Source organism: Orycteropus afer, unplaced genomic scaffold (assembly GCF_000298275.1).
Source record: "Orycteropus afer afer isolate SDZICR_OR568_19922 unplaced genomic scaffold, OryAfe1.0 scaffold00462, whole genome shotgun sequence".
Classification (NCBI taxonomy): domain Eukaryota; kingdom Metazoa; phylum Chordata; class Mammalia; order Tubulidentata; family Orycteropodidae; genus Orycteropus; species Orycteropus afer.
In genome coordinates this window covers 1264968-1288095 of record NW_006922049.1, presented here as the reverse complement: position 1 = coordinate 1288095, position 23128 = coordinate 1264968, and the positions used below count along the sequence as shown (strand labels likewise).

At 38.5% G+C, this 23128-nt stretch overlaps 1 protein-coding gene across 1 annotated transcript in view; it reads right to left on the bottom strand.

The window, feature by feature from the left end:
* CFTR (CF transmembrane conductance regulator) overlaps positions 1 to 23128 on the bottom strand; it is a 247152-nt gene that overhangs the window by 89456 nt on the left and 134568 nt on the right. The window contains exons 13-15 of the mRNA XM_007954507.1: positions 15997 to 16083; positions 12810 to 13536; positions 9844 to 9972 (exon numbers count right to left, since the gene is read on the bottom strand). Of these exons, the coding sequence (XP_007952698.1) occupies positions 9844 to 9972; positions 12810 to 13536; positions 15997 to 16083 (943 nt within the window). The remainder of the gene's footprint in view (positions 1 to 9843; positions 9973 to 12809; positions 13537 to 15996; positions 16084 to 23128) is intronic.

Genomic DNA, 23128 nt, shown 5'->3' with positions numbered 1-23128 from the left:
TAATTTGTCTATGATTAAAAACAAAAGAATATGAGGGAAATATCATAGTACATACACAGAAAGAGAAAACAAGTACCTTATATCTGAAAGAGGGAGCTCTGGTAGCGTAGTGCCTAAGGCACTTGACTGGTAACTAGAAGGGTGGCGGTTCAAACCCACCAGCCACTCCTTGGAAAGAAGGTTGGGCAATCTACTTCCATAGTCATACTGCCTCAGAAACCCAAGGGGGGGTCTTTGTGAGTTGGGTCCAACTCGACAGCATATAACATCAACAACACATCTGAAGGAGTTATTTCCAAAGTGAATTAATAAACATCTTAGGAGATGTGATAGATGAAGGTTGATCAAGTATGTAGTAAAACCCTAATAGTTTAGTTTCCAAAATAAGCAACAAATATAGTGTAGTTCTAGAGCAAGAATATATGTAGGACCTGTAAGGAACCCTCCCATAACATAACCTGGCCAGAGAAAAGTGTGATGTTCACAATTAAAGAAAATAAGCATGAAAGAAGAAATCTGCCAAGGGCAATGTGGTAAGGCCATATATATAAAAGGCTCAAAAAGATAAAAGTAAACAAGGTGTGATGATCGAACATTCTATCATGAAGAACTTTAGTAGGTTACAGGGAAAACACTCCTAAATATTTAGCTGTGGGATAGTCTTCAGAGGCTTTTAAATATGACTTGAGATTCTCATAAGTCTGGATGTTGAGTCTTATTAATATGAGCAGTCCCTTCCAATTGTAACAAGTGTCTCTGTCTCTTTTCTGTCCCTATCTAATCCATTTTCTGTATACCATAGTGTGGTTCAGTGAATTACTTAACATGGCCTTTCTAGCCATGATCTTTTTAACTCCCACCACATGTCTGGGTGGGACTATGCAAATGAGAGGTGCTTGTGGCCCACCAAGGGTATTAGATAGCTTGGTAATAATGTAAATAAGGTGTATGGCACACATGTGGTGGTGAGACCATGCAAGTAGGGTGTACAGAATCCTAACATGGGGACTGGCCAGTTTTGCCATCTCAGAGGCAGAAAGGGAGGACCTGACCACCACCAAGAAGAGATGGGAGCAAAGCATGTCCTTTGGGCCCAAGTCCCTGCAAGGGGAAGGTCTTAGATCTAACACACAGAAAGCTATAACACTGGAGACAACAGAAGATGGTGAAAAGTGGTGGCAGAGAAATGATGGCAGCAGAGGCAGCAGAACAAGGAAATGGCATGATGCACAGTAGGCTTCTGTGCCCAAAGAGTGAGAAATGTGAGCACCTTCAGACAGGGGGCTTGCTGGTGGGGCAGGTTGCCTCCGGGCACTTATTGTCAGCATTGAAAGAACTTTGCAACACTTGCAGGACAGAGGCCAAGAGGCCGCAGGGCCAATAGATTAGTGGCCAGAGAAAGGTATGCCTGCAGGCACTGCTAAGAAGAAACTGTCCTCATCAAAAAACTGTATTTTCAGTAGTTTCTGATCCTGAATTGTAACCTGTTACTCCCCTAATAAAACCCATAATCGTGAATATTGACTCTGAGTTCTGTGTGGCCATTGCAATGAATCACTGAACCCAGTAGAGAAGTAGAGAATGCCATGTGTGGGAGGGACAGTTGGTAACAGAATTGGTAAAAAGGTTAAAGGATGGAGGCATGTCTGAACTCCACCTCATGGGAATCAGCCTTGGGCTGTTGATCATGGTCCTCTTGTCTCTTCGTGAAGCTAGAGTAGATCAGATGCCACCCCTAAGCCATTTTCACACAGCATAATCTTTTAAAAATATAAATAAGATCATACCAATATCCTATGGCGTTAAAATAAAATCTACACTCTTCACTACAGCCAAAGGCCCTGTGAGTCAGACTCTTGTTTACTTGTCCAGCATCACCGAGTGCCACTTGCTCCCTCAATCACCATGCTGCAACTACTATAGCATCCTCTCAGTTTCCATAATACATCAAATTCTTCCAAGGCTTTGCATTTACCCTCTCTTTGCAAGTCTGACTCCTTATCCTTTAGGTATCAGTGTAATGTCATTTTCTCAGGAAGGCCTTCCTGCCAACCTTCCTTTTCTCCTCTCATCATTCTTTATCATTGTTGTTGTTGTTTGGTGCCATCAAGTCATTTCTGACTCATAAATGACCTTATGTACAACAGAGTGAAATGCTGCCTGTTCCTGTGCCTTCCCTACAGTGGTTGCTGTGTTTGAACCCATTGTTGCAGCCACTGTGTCAATCCATCTCATTGAGGGACTTCTACGTTTTTGCTAACTCTCTACTTTACCAAGCATGATGTCCTTTTCCAGAGACTGGTCCTTCCACACAACATGTCCAAAGTGAGACAAAGTCTCACCAGGTTAGCTTCTAAGGAGCGTTCTGGCTGTACTTTATCATCGTTTAGCACTTATTATGCTCTGTAATTATTTTCCTTGAAAGGTATTTATTGTCTGTCTCCTCCTGCAGGATGTGCTATAAAAGAGCACAGAGGAGCCATGTTTGTCCTCTTTTCCATTATATTCCCAGGGCTTTCATCTTGTCAACAACAGCCATTTGATAAATTTTTGTTTAAATAGATGAATGGATGGATGAAATGTACCTAAATAAAAATACACTTATCAATATCAATAGACAGAAAATTATTTAATGATTATATAGAATATACATTTGAAAAAGGAGATGACATGTTATGTTATAGAGTAAATGTAAAGAACCAAAGATAATTTTTTCCAACAGGCTTTGTACATATATAAAATGCAGTGCTAACCTTCAAGTCATAAAATCAGTTCTATGTATAAATGAATGTCCTTTAAAACTCTATTACTATTGTATATTTTTCCCAGAAGGAGCATAGCACTATAAATGTTCTGGCTATATTTGTTGTAAACATAGATTCATTAGTGTATTCCAGCTCTACATTCTGGTCTACTCTTCACAATATATACAGTACATAGCATTGTATTTGGTCTATGGTAGTAACTTAATAAATATGTGTTGAATGAGCAAGTGGTTGCACAAATGACAGCCAGTGATAGTAAAATGACATCTTGACATGACTTAATGCATAGATTTTAATGCTTCGTAGGCCAACCCACATCCTAAAACAAAGAACCACGCTTAGTTAAGCTGCTATAAAGAATTACAGTCAGTATGGGACCCTACCACATCTTCATTTTACTAATAGAGTGAAGCTACCCATGGACACCTCATTAACAAATAAAATGGAAGTCATAAAGGAAAAGTATACAGCAGTTCTCTGAAATATTCCTTAAAAGTTACAGAATGAAAACACTAAACAGGATCTTTAGATAATATACTCAACTATAATGCTCTCTTGTTCGTAAAAGAAACCAGGCAACTGCCTCTTCATCTGTCACTTTGTTTCTGTCTCTAGTTGATGATATACCACCAAGCAGAATCTCTAGAAAGACCAACATCAACAAAATATTGATCTATACCTATATACACATACAGGTATGTTGTTGTTGTTAGGTGCCATCGAGTCAGCTATGATTCATAGCAAACTTATGTACAACTATGTACAACAGAACTACATACATTTTGACTCAAAGAAGGCAATAGAGTTGTGAAAATTGTGAAAAAATTGTTTATCTGTATTGCAGTACAGTAAATTACCTGGTATGGCTTTTCTAGCCATAAGTCTTTGTAAACTCTGAGGCGGAATTGGCCGTGAGCAACTGAAGAACTCCTGATTGTTAAAGTTATCCACCTGGCTGGCACAAAGTAATGTTTTGGGAAGTTCACTCTCTCAGGTGCTTAGAATTCTGATGTTATGTTTGGTTAGTTTAGCCACTCTCCAGACTCAAAAGAAGCCCGCCTAGAGATAGAAGGAGTATCTCTGACTGCTAGCTGAGAAAGACATGCTTCTGAGAGAAACACACTCCTGAGAGACACATGCTGCTGAGAAAGAGACACCAAGAGACATGCATTGCTGACAGAGAGACACTGAGGGGCATGCACTGCTGGGAGAGAGACTGAGAGAGACTGTTGGCTGAGAGACAGTGGGCTGAGAGAGACTGAGCATTGTTCCTGAACTTGAATTGTAGCCTGGTGCTTCCCTAATAAACCCCATAACTTGTGAGTTCTGTGTAGCCTCTGCAGCGAATTATCAAACCCAGAATAGAGGTGGTGGGTGTTGCGGGAGGAACGGTTGGGGAAAGGGCTGGAGGGAGGCAGCATGTCTGGTATTGCAGGAATAGGTCTTGGGCTACTGATGGTGATTCTGTCTTCTTCTTGTGGGGTTAGAGGAGGTCAGAAGATGTGGCCTCCTTGCCTCTTTGGCAAGTATATACAGGTATACCTAGTGCTAATATCAAAAAACTTACAGAAGATATTGCCCTGTGGTGGGGTAAATGGTCCACAAATGCAAAAGAAGATTCCCTTTTCAAAATAACACTTTAATGGTAAGTATTAGAAAATTGAATAGAACAAACTATTTTTTTAAGCTTAACATCTTTGAAGAAATAAAATAGGGTAAGTATTTCCTATTGCAAAAAGGAGGCATATTGAATCTGCATTTTAAAAACGTGAAATGTAAACTGACATACAATTCTTATGAAAATTAAAATGAGTTTATCACTTTCATTAAGGAAGAACTGTATCTCAACCTTTCTTTAGGTTTTCTGATCACAAGGATGAGTGGGGCTAAACAAATTTAAAGAACTAAACTATCTTCTTGGATTAGTACCTGTAGCATGATGCAAAGGTACCAGTGAGATAATGGTAAAGAGAAAGGGCCACCCTGATATTGAGAGAGGAGCTTAGTCTAAAAGAAGAACTACATACATTTTGACTCAAAGAAAGCAACAGAATTGAATAAATTGTTTAGCTGTGTAACTGTGTACATAATTCAAACAATTAATATACGCTTCTTGTTGTTGTGTTGTTATATGCCGTCGAGTCAGCCCCGACTCGTAGCGACGCTTCCTTGGGTTTCTGAGGCAGTATCACTACAGAAGTAGATCGCCTCATCTTCCTTCTAAGCAGTGGCTGGTGGGTTTGAACCACCAGCCTTCTGGTTAGCAGTCAAGTGCCTTAAGCACTACGCTACCACAGCTCCCTAATATATGCTTATCATTACTAATTTTTTAATGCTCAAGATTTCAAGAGCCATTTTATTGGTGATGTCTAAAAGATACTGGCCAAAAAGCTCATCATTTATAATTTTTTTTGTCCAGAAAGTATATTATCTATCACTTTGTCCATTAAAAAGATATTTTTTATAATAATTGTGAGAACTCAACTAATAATGGGTAGTTATAAAGCATATTGTTTGTTGTTGTTGTTATGTGCTGTCGAGTCAAACCCGACTCATAACGACCCCTCCTTGGGTTTCCGAGGCAGTATCACTACAGAAGTAGGATTGCCCAACTTTCCTTCCGAGGAGTGGCTGGTGGGTTTGAACCGCCAGCTGTCTGGTTAGCAGGCAAGGGTCTTAGCCACTATGCCACTCCTAAATTCATTTCTTGTCCCAAGACAAAGGACCACTGTCTTCTTAATTAAGTGAGCTAGTAGTGGTATAAGGAATTCTAGTGGCATAGTGGATAAGGCATTTGACTGCTAATCAGAAGTTTGGTGGTTCAAATCCACCAGACACTCTATGGAAGGAAGATGGGGCAATCTATTTCTGTAAAGAATCACCACCTCAGAAATCCAGTGATGGTCACTATGAATTGGAATCAACTCAGTGGCAGTGAGTTTGGTTTTTTTGGTTGAGTAATTGTATACACATGCACAGCATCTCCATGCTCATTAATTAATTAATAATACATTTCAAAGGTTCCTAAGTTCAACCCTATAGGGCTGTAGGAGATAAAGGTCATGTAAATTAACATAAATGATCATCCATTCAAATATGGCAGTTTTTTCATACATAATTTTTTGAGTTGAAGACAATCAATATGACCTTTCAATGGAGAGATTCAAATCATTAATAACCATAAAGGACTGGTGTGAGATTAAGTGGGATTGGGTTTCAGGCACAGTAATGTGGGTCATTTGGCATGCCTAGCAGAGATTAATAAGGAAAATTTTAAATACATTTCAATGCAATAGTTATTACTCAGGTGAGTGTGTCAAAAGTTGTAACTTCTGCCATCCACTAGTGCTCAACCTCATATTTTTGTTAAAGTGTAAAAGGAGTTAGTGAAACGTTTAGTATATCACAGTTAAGGCCTTGGTCACCTCAAATTATGCTAAACTATATAACAGCAATGAAGACATTAGAAACATTAACAATAACACCAATCAGCACTACACTGTGTGCCAAACTCTACATTAAGTGCTTTATGTACATGATGTCTCTTAACATACAAAATGACTTACAAAGCTGGTATTATTGCAATCTCCATTTTATAGATGAAGAAATTAAGGCTCACAGAAGTTAAGTAACTTGCTCAGTTTTATGGTGCTAAGACAGAATAAGAATTCACCTCTAGGTCAGTCTGATTCTAGATTGCATCCCACATCAAACCACCATTTGGTTTGGTAAAAAACAGCAGGAGAAAAAAGAGTTATCACCAAAACCTAAAGATCAAATGGAAACCCATGGCTGATAGGTAAAGTAGTATGTATAATTTTTGGTACATACCTTTAGCTACATAACACTATCTTACTTGATCAGGGAGCAGGGATCATACATTGTTCAGCCTTCTGAACTGAGATTAGAAATAGCCTAACAACAGGAAAAATGTGTACCTACAAGTTTGTGTTTCAGTGATTTACACACTGATAAACTGTTAGCTACATGCAAAAGCTAGACAATGAATAAGGAAGAATGAAGAATTGATGTATTTGCATTATGGTGTTAACAAAGAATACTGAAAATGTCATGGACTGTCAGAAGAATGAACAAATCTGTCTTGGAAGAAGTACAGCCAGAACGCTTCTTGGAAGGGAGGATGCTGACACTCACATACTCTGGACACATTATCAGGAAAGACCAGTGCCTAGAGAAGGGCATGATGCTTGGCAAAGTAGTGAAAAATGGGAAGAGCCTCAGTGAGATGGACTGACACAACAGTCTACCTTTGGCTCACACAGTGGCTGCAACAATGGACTCAAACAAAGCAAGGGAAGACAGCACAGGACCAGGAAGTGTTTCGTTCGGTTACATAGGGTCACAGTGAGTCGTAACTGACTCAGTAGCACTTACCAACAACAACAACTTGCTATTAGCATTCCATCCCCAGGACAAAAATTTGATTATAATTTCAACTCCTCTATATCTGCCCAGTTAGTATTATGATCATTTGAATCTCAGATTATTTGTGAAAGGGAGATGATAGATAATACAATGATTTTTGAAATGTGACTGTATTTAAATGGAGAGGCAGACAATTTGAAAAAGCAATATTTTCCTGTAAAATATGAATGTGAAACAAAATGATGCTGTGTCTATGGAACTGTTGGCCTCTGTGCAAATGCACATGTGTTTATGAGAGAGATGGCTATATGCTCTCAAATCCTTTATAGTTAAAAAATAAAAATAAAACCATGATGATAAAGAAAATATAATGTATAAATATCAAAAAGTCCTTAGTTGGTAAATATAAGAATATTATATTTAATGATAAATATTAGAATATTATCTAATTCTGAATAGTAAATTATGAGCAAAACATGAAAATTGAACCTGGATTCAGAATTCAGATCTATCACTAAACTTCAAACATATTTGAATTTAACTTTTTCTAAATTGTAGCCAACGTTGCAAGCAAGAAGGAAACTATAGCAAGAGGTCATATCAGAAGAATTTTAATAATGAAGAATGAATCAAATAAATTCTAATCACTACAAATATTGAAAAAGTAGTTAAGTAGTTAAATATTTCACTACAAGAGTAATTTTGCTCCAGCCCAATGAAGGAACAGAGAAGCTTGAACTGACCATATGTAATCAACTGGAGAATAGTAAACTTCAGTCATTTATGCATGCATGTATACAAGCATTTTTTAAAAGAATTATTCTATAAACATTTATTGAGACACAATTTAGCTCCAGGCTCTTTGCTAGGGGTGTCAAAAACAAAGGAAAGGAAGGCGGAAGGGGAAAAGGGAAGAAGAGAGAAAGAAAGGGAGGAAATTTCTGCCCTCTTGTAGCTCTGGTGGCATAGTGCCTAAGGCACTTGACTACTAACCAGAAGGCTGGCGGGTCAAACCCACCATCCACTCCTCGGAAGGAAGGTAGGACAATCTACTTCTGTAGTGATACTGCCTTGGAAACCGAAGGAGGAGTCGCTATGAGTCGGATCTGACTCGATTTGGTTAGGTTTTTGGTAGCTTCCCAACCAGGGAGATAAAGATACCTAAACCATAAATTTTACCACGGTGTTAGTGAAGAATATTGAATGTACCTTGGACTACCAAAAGAATAAAAAGATCAATCTTCAAAGAAAAACAACCAGAATGCTTCTTAGAAGTGAAGATGGGAAGACTGACTGCTTACTTTGATCACATCAGAAAAGCCCAATCATTAAAAAAGGACATCATGTTTGATAAAGTAGAGGGTCAGCAAAAATAAGGGAAGCCCTCAAAGAGACAGACTGATACAATAACCACAACAATGGACTCAGACATACCAATGACCATGAGGAGGGCACAGGACCAGGTGACCTTGGAACTTGATGGCGGCTAACAATGAACCATAAGTTATAGTCAAAGCTGAGGACTAACGCAGAGGCAAGGAAAAGGCACAAAGTCCTCCTGCTCCTGGGTTTCATGTTTTTCCACTCCTGCCCCACTCGCTTCCTCCAGCCTGACTGGTCTTCTTGTTGGATTTAGGTTTCATATTGGCATCCATCCAGAGTGTCCACTGGAGTAAGTATCTAGCATGGTGACCCAGGCAGAATCTAATCCACTGATGTGTTTTGTTGTGCTAATGTAGAATTTGTTTTTATTGAATCAACCATCTGATTTAAAAATGGGGGGAAAAAAAACACAGAAAAATCTGGATTTCTGGCTTATTTTGGTAAATCAGAAGATTTGACACAATTGATCCCAAATTCCCTGTGGCAAGTACTGGTCAGTCCTGAGTTGCAGTTGCCCCCTTAAGAGAGGGAAAGTGCTGTCCAACCAGCCTGATACCCACTTCACACACTGACCTGCCCCACTTGGCCCCTTTCGACATTTACATGGCTATTTCTGGTCCAACACAAAGCCTCATCTAGCACTCAGCTTCAGGAACCAAACTGTGGCCTACTGTGTTATTTGTCTCTCTCTCTCCTTTTGTTAATCCCTCTCCTTTTATTATTCCCGATGATGTGAAGTTTAGCAGGGGAGTGGCAAGGCATGATGGTAACACTGAAGCAAAAAAAAATTCTGCCAGCAAGTAGATGATTTGAATCTCTGGAAGACTTTTTTAAATGCTTACTAAGCTACTGATACATATGTATTCCATTCTGTGAAGGAACAGTCATTTAAAAGTGGTATATCTTCACCTGACTATTTAAGAAGGCAGTCTCTAGAGCTGAATAAATTAAAGCTTTCATTCAAAAATATTCTCAATTCATATATGGGCCTGACACTTTGTGCTTTCAAAGCCCTCTATAAAAAACTCATTATATATTTGTGTTTGAGCATATTTTTTATGCTATGTATAAAATAATGAAATACCAGCAGCAATTCTACTTGTTGTATTAGAGAATTTAAGAACTATACAGAATTATAATACATTTATTCATTCAAACTGGTCACATCTTTAAACTATATATATAGAAAGAGAGAGAGAGAGAGAGATATAGGTATATACATATTTTGTGTGTATATATAAATATATTTCTAAACTATTCTTAATTTAACTTTAAACCACACAAATATTTTACAACAGAACATTCTTACCTGAGCCAGAAAAATAACTAAACACCAAATTAGCACAAAAATTAAGCTCTTGTGGACAGTAAGATATCGAAGGTATGTGTTCCACGTGGTCACTGGTGGTATGCTCTCCATGTCATCAAAAAAGCACTCCTGAAAACAAGAATCACAGCTGTTACAATGAGGTGATAGCTTCATACCACCACCATGGTTTCATTTTGAATTTGTGGAAATAAAAGAACACCAGCATTTGAAGGTAAGTGAATTATAACAAATACCAGTCATGAAAGAAATGTGTGATGTCACGCCATAGCCAAGGTAACTAGAGTAACATGGCTTTTTGAAAAATTAAGAATGTAGTAATTATTCAAACTTCTGAAATGAAAGCACTGATTGTGTAACGATAATATTGCAGAAACATTTGCCATTCAAATGCCTACCAGCATTGCAGCTTTTATCAAATGAATGGCACCATCAAACAGAAGTTTCTCAGAATCCTCTTTGCTTTAACATGTTTTTTCAGCAGTCCATGAACAAGTTCAGTTTGGTATTTTATTAGTTATAGAAGTTTGCCTGTAGATCTGAAGCCCAGCTTGCCACTGTAGTTTTCTCACACCAGTCTAGGACTATCTCTCTTTCTAGTTATGACTTTGGTTACATAATTCTAATCTTGGGTATACTCCCTAGAGATCTTTGTCTTTCAGTTCATGCATTTCAAAAATTTTTAAAAGAGAGATTCAAGATAATACAAAGGGAAATAATAGTTTTGTGTATCATGAGGAGCTCCCAGTAGTGGGACTAGTGTATCCTATCTGGCACTAGAAGCATTCAATAAATATCAACTAATAGTGAAAGCTGGGAGCTCTGGTAGTATAGTGCCTAAGGCACTTGACTGCTAACCAGAAGGCTAGCGGTTCAAACACACGAGCCACTCCTCGAAAGGAAGGTTGAGCAATCTACTTTTGTGATGTTGTTGTTGTTGTTTGCCGTTGAGTCGGCCCCGACTCATAGCGACCCCTCCTTGGGTTTCTGAGGCAGTATCACTACGGAAGTAGGATTGCCCAACCTTCCTTCCGAGGAGTGGCTGGTGGGTTTGAACCGCCAGCCTTCTGGTTAGCAGTCAAGTGCTTTAGCCACTATGCTACCAGAGCTCCTACTGCCTCAGAAACCCAAGGAGGGGTCACTATGAGTCGGGTCTAACTTGATGGCAAACAACAACAACAACATTAGTGAAAGATATCATTCTTTGCAACTAAATCCTTCAGCTCAAGTTTGAGAAATTCACTGAGGTTGACATTAAACATGGAGATGAATTATCCTTGAGGAAACTTATTAAAATTATAGAAATACTGAAAGTACGTATCTTAGAGACCATCTATTTTGTTTCTTTATATTACAAAGGAGGAAACTTTAGCCTAGAGGTGTTCAATGACTAGTTCATTCCCATAGGCCACCTTATTCTTTTTTTTCCACATGAATCAAAGTTTATTAAAGAGAAAGGAGAGGGGTGGGGTTCCTGAGGGAGAGATGGAGAGCAGCTTTTGACTACACTAGTCTCTGGTCTCTCAGGCCACATTATTTTTTAATGAACCATCCTATCAAACATGCCAGTTCATCACAAATTTGCCCATAGTTCAGCTTATCCTAGACTCTTAAGGAATTTTTCTAGATTAAAAAAAAAAAAAATTTAAAGAAGACCTCTTTTATATTGCTCCCTATTTTAAATATAAAAACATTTTATTCTTTAAAATAATATAACAGACTGTCTGTCTGAAGTTTGGAACTATACCTACTCCTCAGTTATCAACTATCACGATATTCAACATTTTGCATTTACAATAGTGAAAAAAATCTTTCTGACTCTTTTTCCCATTAAGGAGGTACATCTGGCAGTTACAAACACTAAGGTGTGAGGTGAAAGTAGCACTGGCTGTGATGGTTGAGGTTATGTGTCAACATGCCTGGGCCTTCATTCTCAGTGGTATGGCAGTTACACAATGATGAAATTTGGCAGTTATGTGATTATGTCATTTGGCAGTTAAGGAGTGATGTAATTTTTCACTTATGTAATAATGTACTCACCCTCCATTTTGTGATTGGCTGTGCCATTTCCCATTTTCACATAATGCTGATTTTCCCATAACAACAAGGCCTTTGGACCTGAACCATGTCAATAAATGAGGAGTGGGTGCAGCATATGTTAAATTTTCACATATCTTCTTTTTAAAAGTCTTATTTAGAAACCCAACATAGCTACCTCCATACAGAAATATGTCTTGCTATCTAAATAACTGAAGCTACTAGTATTTATTTATATTCTACCTCTTCCCAGAGAAGGCTTAAGGAGGTTATAGTGGTTACAAACTTTCTGATTTTATAATGACTTTCACTGGCCTATAAAAGAGAAGGCACTAAGCCTTCACTTTGTGTTAACAACACATTTTGTGGAAATAGATAACATCCACTGTAATTGAAAATAGTTGGTTATTTCACATTTTGAAGTGCCTTACATAGTTTATGGATTTTGAAATTTCCAAGTCTTGAAATAAACCTCACCCTAAAGTCAGAGTAAACTTTCTCACACACTAAATATTGCATTATACTTCATTATATACTGGAAATAACTGATGTTTTACGTTGGTGTTAGCTGCCATGGAGTCAGCTCATAGCATCTCCATGCACAGTGATATTGGCTCGTTGTGATCCACAGGGTTTGCATCGGCCGGTTTTTCAGAAGTAGATCACCAGGCCTTTCTCCCTACCCTGTCTTGGTTTAGAAGCTCCACTTCTCAACCATAGAAGTTTAGAAGAAGTTTAGTTTAGAATCAGCATCACAGTAACACACGCGCCCCCACCTGACAGTGGGTGTGGCTGTGCGGTAGGTACATTGGGAGGAATTGGACCCAGGTCTCCTGCATATAAGGTGAGAATTCTCACACTGAAGTACCAATACCCCACATTCATACATACCTTTAATATTTTATACATACCTTTAAATCTTCTTCATTAATTTCTTCACTTATTTCCAAGCCACTTCCTTGAGATAATCTTCTTGAATATATATCAATTTCAGTTAAGTTCGTCTGAGGGGCCAATGACATTTTTCGTGTGGATGCTGTTGTTTTCCGGTGAATGCTTTGACCTTGGTTGACTGAGGAGCGTGTCATCAGGTTCAAAACCGACTGTCTTCGTTGTCTCTGAAATGTGGGCCCTGTGTTGATTATGTTACTTCGAGGTAGGATGGCCTCTCCTTGCTCAGAATCTGGAACTAAGGACAGCCTTCTCTCCAAAGGCTCACTGGAATCCTCATCGATGCCGTTCATTTGTACTGGAGTCTTCTGTATTATTGAAAATTTTCGTATGGAGCTGATCGAATTGAGAATAGAGTTCTTCCTCTTTTCACCAAACTCTCCAGACTGTCTAAAAGATTGCTTTTTTGTTTCATTCCAGGAAACAGCAGTATCTCCTTCTAATGAGAAGCGTCGTAAGGTCTCTGTTAGGATTGAATTTCTCCTTTCTGCACTAAACTGGTCGAAAGAATCAAATCCCATGAGCTTTGAGCTGAAGTCTGGCCGTAGATTTTGTAGTTCAGAAAATGTGCCATAAAAATAGCTGCTACCTTCATGTAAAATTAATATTTTGTCAGCTTTCTTTAAATGTTCCATTTTAGAAGTGACCAAAATCCTAGTTTTGTTCGCCATCAATTTACAGACACAGCTTTAAGAATACAAAAGATATTAATAAGGAGTGTATTTTATAGAACCTATTGCAATAAGATGCATCTTTTGGCATTTTATTAATGTATTATCATATAAAACCTCTACTGTACAATTTTATTATTCTTAAAATGATTCTAAAAATAAATGCTCTGTATTGATATTTGGAGTCTCTTAAATTATTATAGCATGAAACAGCATGCTATATTGTAAAGCTGGGTGGCAAGAGAACTAAAAACCAAAAAAACAAAACTCACTGCCGCCAAGTTGGTCCCAACTCTTAGTGACCCTCCTTGGGTTTCTGAGGCAGTATCTCTATGGAGGTAGATTGCCCCATCTTCCTTCCGAGGAGTGGCTGGTGGGTTTGAACCGCCAGCCTTCTGGTTAGCAGTCAAATGCCTTAGGCACTATGCCACCAGAGCTCCCAAGAGAAAAAAAGTGAGATTAAATTTCTTGTATTAAATAAAAGAAGCACCAGTGATGCAGTGGTTAAGCACTCAATTGTTAACTGAATGGTTGGAGATTCAAACCCAACAGCTGATCTGCAAGAAAAAGATGTGGTAGTCTGCTTCCAAACACATTACACAGTTTCTAAACCTTATGTGGCAATTCTACTCTGTCCTATAGGGTCACTATGTATTGCAACAGACTCAATGACAATGAGTATGTTAAGTAGATGTTTGACTTTGAGCAAAACGTTTACCTTCTGGACCTCCGTTTATTCATCCAGGAAATGAGGGATCTGTTTGAAGACTTAAGATCCTTAGAAGTCTGTATTTCTGTGTGGCTTCTAAAATTCAGAATTTTCTTGTTCCTTAAAATTTCTATTAATTTCCTTTGACATTTTAAGTTTACTACTGAAGGTTCGGCAATCTACCTCCATAGTGATACTGTCTCGGAAACCCAAGGAGGGGTCACTATGAGTTGGGGCCGACTCGATGGCACATAACAACAACAACAACTGATTTAGTACTCAAGAGCATATATTAAGACAATTTGATTTGTTTTTATAAAAATTTAAAAAAAAAACTGAAAATTGGATAAACCTGATCCTCCTCTGATAAAATTACCCTCAGTCAAGAAGTAAATTCTGACTAAAACCATCTAAGATAGAATAATTTCTTTTAGGCATTAAGCCATTATATAAACACACACACACACACACACACACACACACATTAAGGAGTTCTGGTGGTGCAATGGTTAAAATGCTTGGCTGGTAACCAAAAGGTCAGAGTTTGAATCTACCAGCCACTCTATGGGAGAAAAATGTGGCTATTTGCTTCTGTAAAGATTACAGCCTTGGAAACCCTATGGGGCAGTTCCACTTTGTCCTATAGGGTTGCTATGGGTCAGAATCAACTCAACAGCAACAGGTTATATATACACTGCATATTTTGCATATGACACTACGTATTGTGTACATATGTATAGAAAGAGGCATCATTCTACATCACAATCTAGCATACAACCACAGCTAGCATAGTTTATATTGGTCAGCAGTCAATTACCCTGTCCCAGTATTATAAAAAGAGTATTAAGTATTGAATTTAACTAATTTATATTAAAAGTTCTTCTAGTAATAATGCAAACATTGTATACACACACACATACTACCCATCCTTATTAGTTAAAATTTTTATTTTTAAAAGAATATAATGACTATTTTCTTTATAAACTACTTTATAGAAATCACTTTGACACTTTGAAATCGAGCCATATAACTTAACTCTTTTTCTGAGGAACTTCACATACATTAGGCCACATGAGAACTCCAGTGAAATGTCAAGGCTGAGCTCTGTGGGATCAAGGAGGGGGCTTGGACGGAGATATTGAGGGAGGGGAATAGCCTGAGCCTTCATCTAATCAATGCTTTCAGCATGTGCAGTTCCTTAAGAAGTTTATTTACTAAGGAAGATATACAGTAAAACACTAATATACACACACAAAAGAGTCAATAAAAAATTCAGATATAATAATCAATAAAAAATAATAAAAGATATGCTACAAAGGAACACTAACATAAAAAGTATATAGATAGTAATCACTCTAATAGCTCAGAGGTGGAAGAGAATCTTGAGCACAAGGTGGCCAGAAAAGGCTTTAATGGATTTTGAATCTGATTCATGAAGGAAAGATCAGATTAAATAAGTGGGTAGCTTAGTGCCTAAGGCACTTGATTGCTAACCAGAAGGCTGGCGGTTCAAACCCACCAACCATTCCTTGGAAGGAAGGTTGGGCCATCTACTTCCGTAGTGAAACCACCTTGGAAACCCAAAGAGGGGTCACTATGGGTCGGGTCCAACTCGACAGCAAAAAAACAGCAACATGTTGCATTCTACCCTACTGAGTCATGGCAGTGATGGACATTATTTCTCAGGAAGAATATGCAGTCTATGACAGCACAGATCACTGTTGTCTTTAGCATGAGCATTATAAGAAAGATATTCAAAGAACATACCTTTCAAAAACTTCTTTTTCTGTTAAAACATCTAGATATCCAAAGGGCGAGTCTAATAAGTACAAATCAGCATCTTTGTATACTGCTCTGCAAAAGAAAATGGAAATTAAATTAGATTTCCTCAATACTTCCCTTCTTATTTAGTATTGTTGTCAGGTACAATTCTAACTCATGGTAAACTAACGTAACAGTGTGGAACTGCCCTACAGGGTGTCCTAGGCTGTAATCATCATGGAAACAGATCTCCAGGTCTTTCCCCTGCAGAGCCGGTGAGTGGGTTTGAACTGCCAAACTAATAAAAATCAAATATTACATGTTATTTTGCTAATCAAAATAGCAACCAAGCATTTAGCCTTTGCACCAGTGGTCATCTTAAATGAAGAACAAAGGTTGAAGTCATGGATGATTTTTTATGGCTTTTCACAGCATTTCAAGAACTGTAGAAGTGTTCTGCTAAGTGTAAGTAGCACACGTGAGGAAAAGTTACCAACTGAATCTCATAATACAATTTAAAATATTACCTTAATTTAAAAAAAAAAAAAAAAAAAGGAACAGCTTTCAACAACAATAGCACCTGTCCAGGGTCAGACACCATGGTATATGTAGGGAATACAATGCCAAACAATATACAGTCCCTGCCCTCAAAGATCTTATATGTAAGAGAAACAAAGAAGAAAACTTCTATCCTATAAAATGCAGAGAAAAGTTCAACAAGACAGAAAATAACAAATGCTGGCGAGGATGTGGTGGGACTGTAAAATGATACAACCACTGTGGAAAGCAATATGGTGATTCCTTCAAAAGCTGGAATTAGAAGTGCCATTTGACCCAGCAATCCCATTACTACGTATATATCCTAAAGAAGTGAGAGCCAGGACAAGAACAGATATATGCACACCCATGTTCATTGCAGTACTATTTACAATAGCCAAAAGATGGAAACAACCTAGGTGCCCATCAACAGAAGAATGGATAATCAAACTATGGTACATACACACAAGGGAGTACTATGCAACACTAAAGAATAATGTAGAATCTGCAAAACACCACATAACATGGATGAACTTGGAGGACATTATGCTGAGTGAAATAAACCAATCACAGAAGGACAAATATAGTATTAGTTCATTATTGTAAAAAATCGAGGAAAGGTTTATATACAGAACGAAACTTTCTTTGTTGATTACCAGAGGTGGGAGGGGAGAGGAGGGAACACTGCCAAAAAAAAAAAAAAGGAAAAAATGCATCAACCCATGTCATTTTAGTTTTGTGTATGTCATTGTACTCAAATTATATTTCAATAAAATGTATTTGAAAAAAAAAGTCCCAGAAAGCAACTAAATCACAGCTTCTATGTGAAGTGAATTTTTTTTTCTCCAAATGTTTTTCAAAATGTTGACTGCTGTTAACAAACCACATGCTGACTGATAGCCTATCTTAAACAAGAAATTGATGGCAATGCTGTTGTGGCTGTTAATTGATGCTACATTTTGCTCTCTACATTGTAGTATTCATAAAATTTACAAAAAAGCAAAGGATGAATAATTTAAAATAGAAATTATATTCATATTATTTTACCTTTTAAGTTAAAAAATAAAAATTTATAGACAAGTAAGACCTTCACTGAATTGGCCTTAGAACAGTAGTAAGATGAAGCTGTTGTTGTTATTATTTGCCATCAAGTCAGACCCAACTCATAGCAACCCCTCGTTGAGTTTCCAAGGTGGTATCCCTACGGAAGTAGATTGCCCAACCTTTCTTCCGAGGAGTGGCTGGTGGGTTTGAACTGTCAGCCTTCTGTTTAGCTGTCAAATACCCCAGGCACTACACTACCAGAGGTCCTAGATGAAGATGTAGCCCCACATTAATGTGAATTAGATCATTTCCTCATAACATTAAATCTTCTGATATGATTGTTACAAAGCCTACCCTTATCCCAACCACATAGGATTTAGTGTTTGTGTATAATTCTTGGTACTGTTGGCAAGAAGACTGTGTTCAATCAGCATATAATTAAGAGAAAGAGTGAGGAAAAAATAAATAAATAAAACAGAAAGGGCAAAAAGTCTAAGTAAAATCTGAGTTCAAAGGAATTTTATTGTGTAAACTATTTTTGAAGACAACATACAAGAGCTAGGTAAAACGTACCATCAAGGTTTTCCTACCTACCACTAAGTCCTTACTTCTCTCTTTTCCTCACTTTAGGACTATGGTTTCCTCAAGAGATGATAATATATTTATCATCCCAACCAGACATAATATACATCTTGATGAGAATAACAATAAACAATTATTTTCAGTACCTCAAAATCTGTATATCCTACAATGAAACCAAATCTTAAACTAGTATAAACTCAATTCTATGTTGAGTGTCTAGAAGCCGTATATTGTCAGAACCCAACACTATCAAGTCGACTCATAGCAACCCTATTGGACAGAGTAGAACAGTCCCGTAGTGTTTCCAAGGCCATACATCTTTAGGGAAACAGACTGCCTCATCTTTCTCCTGTGGAGCAGCTGGTGGGTTCGAACCAATGACCTTTTGGTTAGCAGATGAGCACTTTATCCACTGCACCAACAGAGCTCCTTCCATATATTATATCTCTTTTTTTAAAAAACTTTATCTTGTGATTTGGGTGAAATTTTGCAAATCGGATTTGTTTTACATTCAACAATTCATACACATTTTCTTTTGTGACACTGGTTACATTCCCTGCAGCATTAACAGCTCTCCTCCCACTTCCTCCCTGTGGTTACCCCTTTCCCTGTGTCCTTTTGCGAATGTATTCCTGTTTCCCTGCATTTCATTTCTCCCTATGCAAACGTTGCCTTTCTGATCTCCCATGGTTGATTTTCCTAAGGAGGGCATCTCCCTGGTATAGCTGTTCAGCTCATAGGCCTGTCTATTGTTTGGATGTGAGTTAAGCCATGGCAGTGAGTTCAATTCCAGGCCTAAAGGGTGACTAAGGGCCATAGCCTTGGGAGTTTCACCAGTCTAGCTATCAGACCAGGAAGACGGGTCATTTTTATGATTTTGAGTTTGGTTCCACATTTTTCTCCCACTCTCTCCGATACATGTTATATCTTACCTGAATTTAAATAGAATGTTTGAGACAAGTCTTACTGGTTTGGTTTGTATTTAGAAGCCATTATTTGGGCTGTGAGTTATCGATACCTGTTGATTTATAACCTCACAGTATAATCCCAAAATCAATTCCTGGTTTAATGTAAAACATCTAGAGGACCTGATTCAAATTTTGATTCTAACAGTTCTCTGTGCAGTTTTTGGCAAGTCTATTTTCTTATCATCTCTTCGGGGAAGTGAGGAGAACAAATCTTTCTTTGCAGAGTTATGTGGGATTAAATAAGATTACACACACACATACACCAGCTCTCTTAGGAACGGTACCACAAAACTGAAAGGCTTGGTGAATGTTAGCTCTCTACTTTGGCCTTCTCAGGAAGCAGAAGAAAGTAAAGAGAAAAGAGCAGAAACTCCATCAATGAGTCAATGTGATTTCTGGTTAACATTTAGCAAGACACTGAGAAGAATTTTGTTAAAAGCAAACTTGAGAAACACTTGATATCCCATATCCCCAATAATTTTTTAAACTGAGGTTATAGTTTAACCACAAAATTTTCTTGGCACAAATTAACTATATATACTACTCTTCAACAGCTTCAAAATGCCTGGACCAAGAGACCTCCCCGTCTCTACAATGTTCAATGTGCTTGTGCTGTTTACTTTAATTTAAAGATTAAGGTGTTAAGGCAAGTGGCATGATTTCTTTGTTATGACATTTATGAATTAGGTTGAAAAAATTGAACAACTTGTCTATCTAGACCTAGAAGCAGAAACAAAAGCCTAAAGCAGGTGTATGTGTGAAAGGCAGCTAAGATGTATGACGACGCTAATAGAGATGTATCTTCTCTTACTTTATACTATGCAGAATCTCAGAGTTTTTCATTTTCCCTTTAAGGAACTGTACTATAAGCCAAATAATTATACACACATGGAAATAAGAGCAGCATTTTGAAAAAGCCATCCTCATGATCAGATCTGTATACTATACCATTACTTATAGCTCTGGCAGGCGATTCTTAACCTACTAACCATAAACCCTTGCGCATTTTTCAATGCCAGAAATAGAATGTAAAGCAATAGAGAGAGTTCTGGTAAGATGGCAGACTAGGCAGAAAGACTGCACAGACCCTCTCCAACAAAGAAAAGGCAAACCAATTAACACAGACACAGAAGATAATTCTGGACCCCTGAGCCTTGAAGGGAAGGATATAGAAGTGGAATAAACCCCAACTATCAGAAGAATTTGCATGAAAATACCAAAAAAGGAGACAGACGGAGCTGCAGTCTGGCAGCAATCCTGAGCAATCCTGACGGCACAGCACAGACAGCTTGGAGATTCCCGAGTGGTGGTAGGACCTAAGAATTAACCTAAAAATCAGCCCTGCTAGCCAGGGACTGCACGGAAGACTGCTCTGGTACCTGGGGAATAAACGGAGAAGGTGAAGAGAAAGGCAGGCTGAGCTGTGGACTTCTGCTGGTCTGCAGGGCACCACTATTTTGAATGTTTAAAAGCGGCTTGACTGTTTTGGATATTTAAAGAGACAGTGCCCTCGCAGATGCCTGGGGCTTAAGAACACGTTCTGCTTTCCAGCAACCCCAAGGACACTCCGGACCTGCAAGACTGAAAAGGTACGACATTCCTCTTGTTACGCTTATACCCTACACCTTCGTGAACGGAGGTGTGGCCATCCTCCACTCTCACCTACCTTCTGGGTCCACAGGAACTCCATCACAGTCTGTGTGCTCAGATGGAACCTGGGTGCCCTGCCCTGTCCTCCACCAATTTTTTTTCTCTTTTTTTATTTTTATTTTATTTTATTTTTTCACTTTCTTTTTTCTGATGATTAGTTTGCTTATATTTGTCTGTTTTAAAACAACTATTATTATTAACCATCATCATAGCGACCCCTCCTTGGGTTTCCGAGGCAGTATCACTACAGAAGTAGGATTGCCCAACCTTCCTTCCGAGGAGTGGCTGGTGGGTTTGAACCGCCAGCTGTCTGGTTAGCAGGCAAGTGTCTTAGCCACTATGCTACCAGAGCTCGGAAGGAAGGTTGGGCATTCCTACTTCTGTAGTGATACTGCCTCGGAAACCCAAGGAGGGGTCGCTATGAGTCGGGGCCGACTCGATGGCAAACAACAACAACAAGAACAACATTATTATTAATACTTTTGTGCTTTTTACTATTATTCTTAATCTTCCCCTCCCAGGTCCTAGTTTTCAGCATTTTTTCTTTTCCTTGTTCCTGGTTGAATTTTCTTTCTTTTTTTTTTTTTGATTGTGATTTGGGTGAAAATTTACAAAGGAAATTCACTTTCCATACAGCAGATCACATACACTTTGTCTCATGACATTGACCACAATTTAGCACAATGCAACATCTCCTTTCCCACTTCCTCCCAATAGCTACCGCTTCCCTGTGTCCATCCCTCCATGCACTCCTACCCACTGAGCTGTCTCCCTGTGCCTGAACAGCCCTCTTTCTCTCTTGCTTGTTCTCTCCAAGGAGTGTATCTACCTCAGGTAAATGCTCAACTAGTATGCCTGTCTACTGCTTGGCTGGAAGCCACAGGTGTGCGTTCAATTCCAGACCTGAACAACAGCTAGGGGCCATAGTCTAAGTTGTTCCACCAGACTCCATTGGGTCAGCAAACCAATTCCCTGCTTTTTTTACTTTTTCCAAATGATTTTAAATTTTGTTCCACATTGGTCCCCCTGTGTATCCAGGATCTCCTACAAAGATCCTCTTCCAAGTGGTTGACAGTAGTAACCAAGCACCGTCTATTTCTTCTGGTCTCATAGTCGTATAGGCTGCAGATCAGATGGCGTACCAGTTGCTAGGACTGATTGTTTCCATGAATTTTTGGTTTTCTTAATTCTTCTTGGCTCTGGATGAGGAGAGACCCATCGTTGCATCTAGAGGGCAGCTTGCAAGCTTTTAAGATCTCAGTCTCTACTAGCCACAGTAGAAGGTGGAACAATGATTTGTGTAGTATGTTATGCCAATTGAGCTTGATGTCCTCTGCGACTATGGTCCCAAGCCCACAGGTTCAACCACTCAGTCCCTCTGGGTAGCTGGCTATGACCAAGTAGTGACAACAACCTTCTCAATCCCATTATACACCTGGGAATTCAGATCATACACATAAAGTTATTGGACCACTGTCTGCCAACCTTACACATGTTCTTGGGTGCACTCTCCACTTCATATAGATACCTAATATTTCAGCCTGTCCACCCATCTATCCACCCATATACTCATGTTTGCCTTCACTAAGCATGCTGTACTATATGTGCAAAAGGGTTCATCTTTGTTGTCTGTACTTATCACATACCTCTCTATGCCTTTCTCTTTCTCAATGCCACTACATGGATCACTCACATTTGGTACATTGCCTTTTTCTTCACTCTAATCATATCTCTATCTATCTAACAGTATTCCCTCCCCTCTCCTCCCACCCCTGGTAATCAACAAAGAAAATTTCCTTCTATACATAAACTTTTCCTTAACTTTTACAATAACAGACTAATGCAATATTTGTCCTTTTGTGATTGACTTATTTCACTCAGCATAATGACCTCCAAGTTCATCTACATTATGAGGTGTTTTGCACATTCTACATTATTGTTTAGGGTTGCAAAGTGTTCCATTGTGTGTATGTACCATAGTTTGGATATCCATTCCTCAGTTGATGGACACCTAGGTTGTTTCCATCTTTTGGCTATTGTAAATAGTACTGCGATGAACATGGGTGTGCATAAGTCTGTTCTTGTCATGGCTCTCACTTCTTTAGGATATATACCTAGTAATGGAATAGCTGGGTAAAATGGTATTTCTAGTTCCAACTTTTGAAGGACTCACCATACTGCTTTCCACACTGGTTGTCCCATTTTACAGCCCCACCAGCAGTGTATGAGACTCCTAAACTCTCTACAACCTTGCCAGCATTTGTTATTTTCTGTCTTGTTGAACTTTGCTACTAGTGCTGGAGCAAGATGGTATCTCATTGTTGTTTTTATTTGCATCTCTCTAATAGCTAATGATC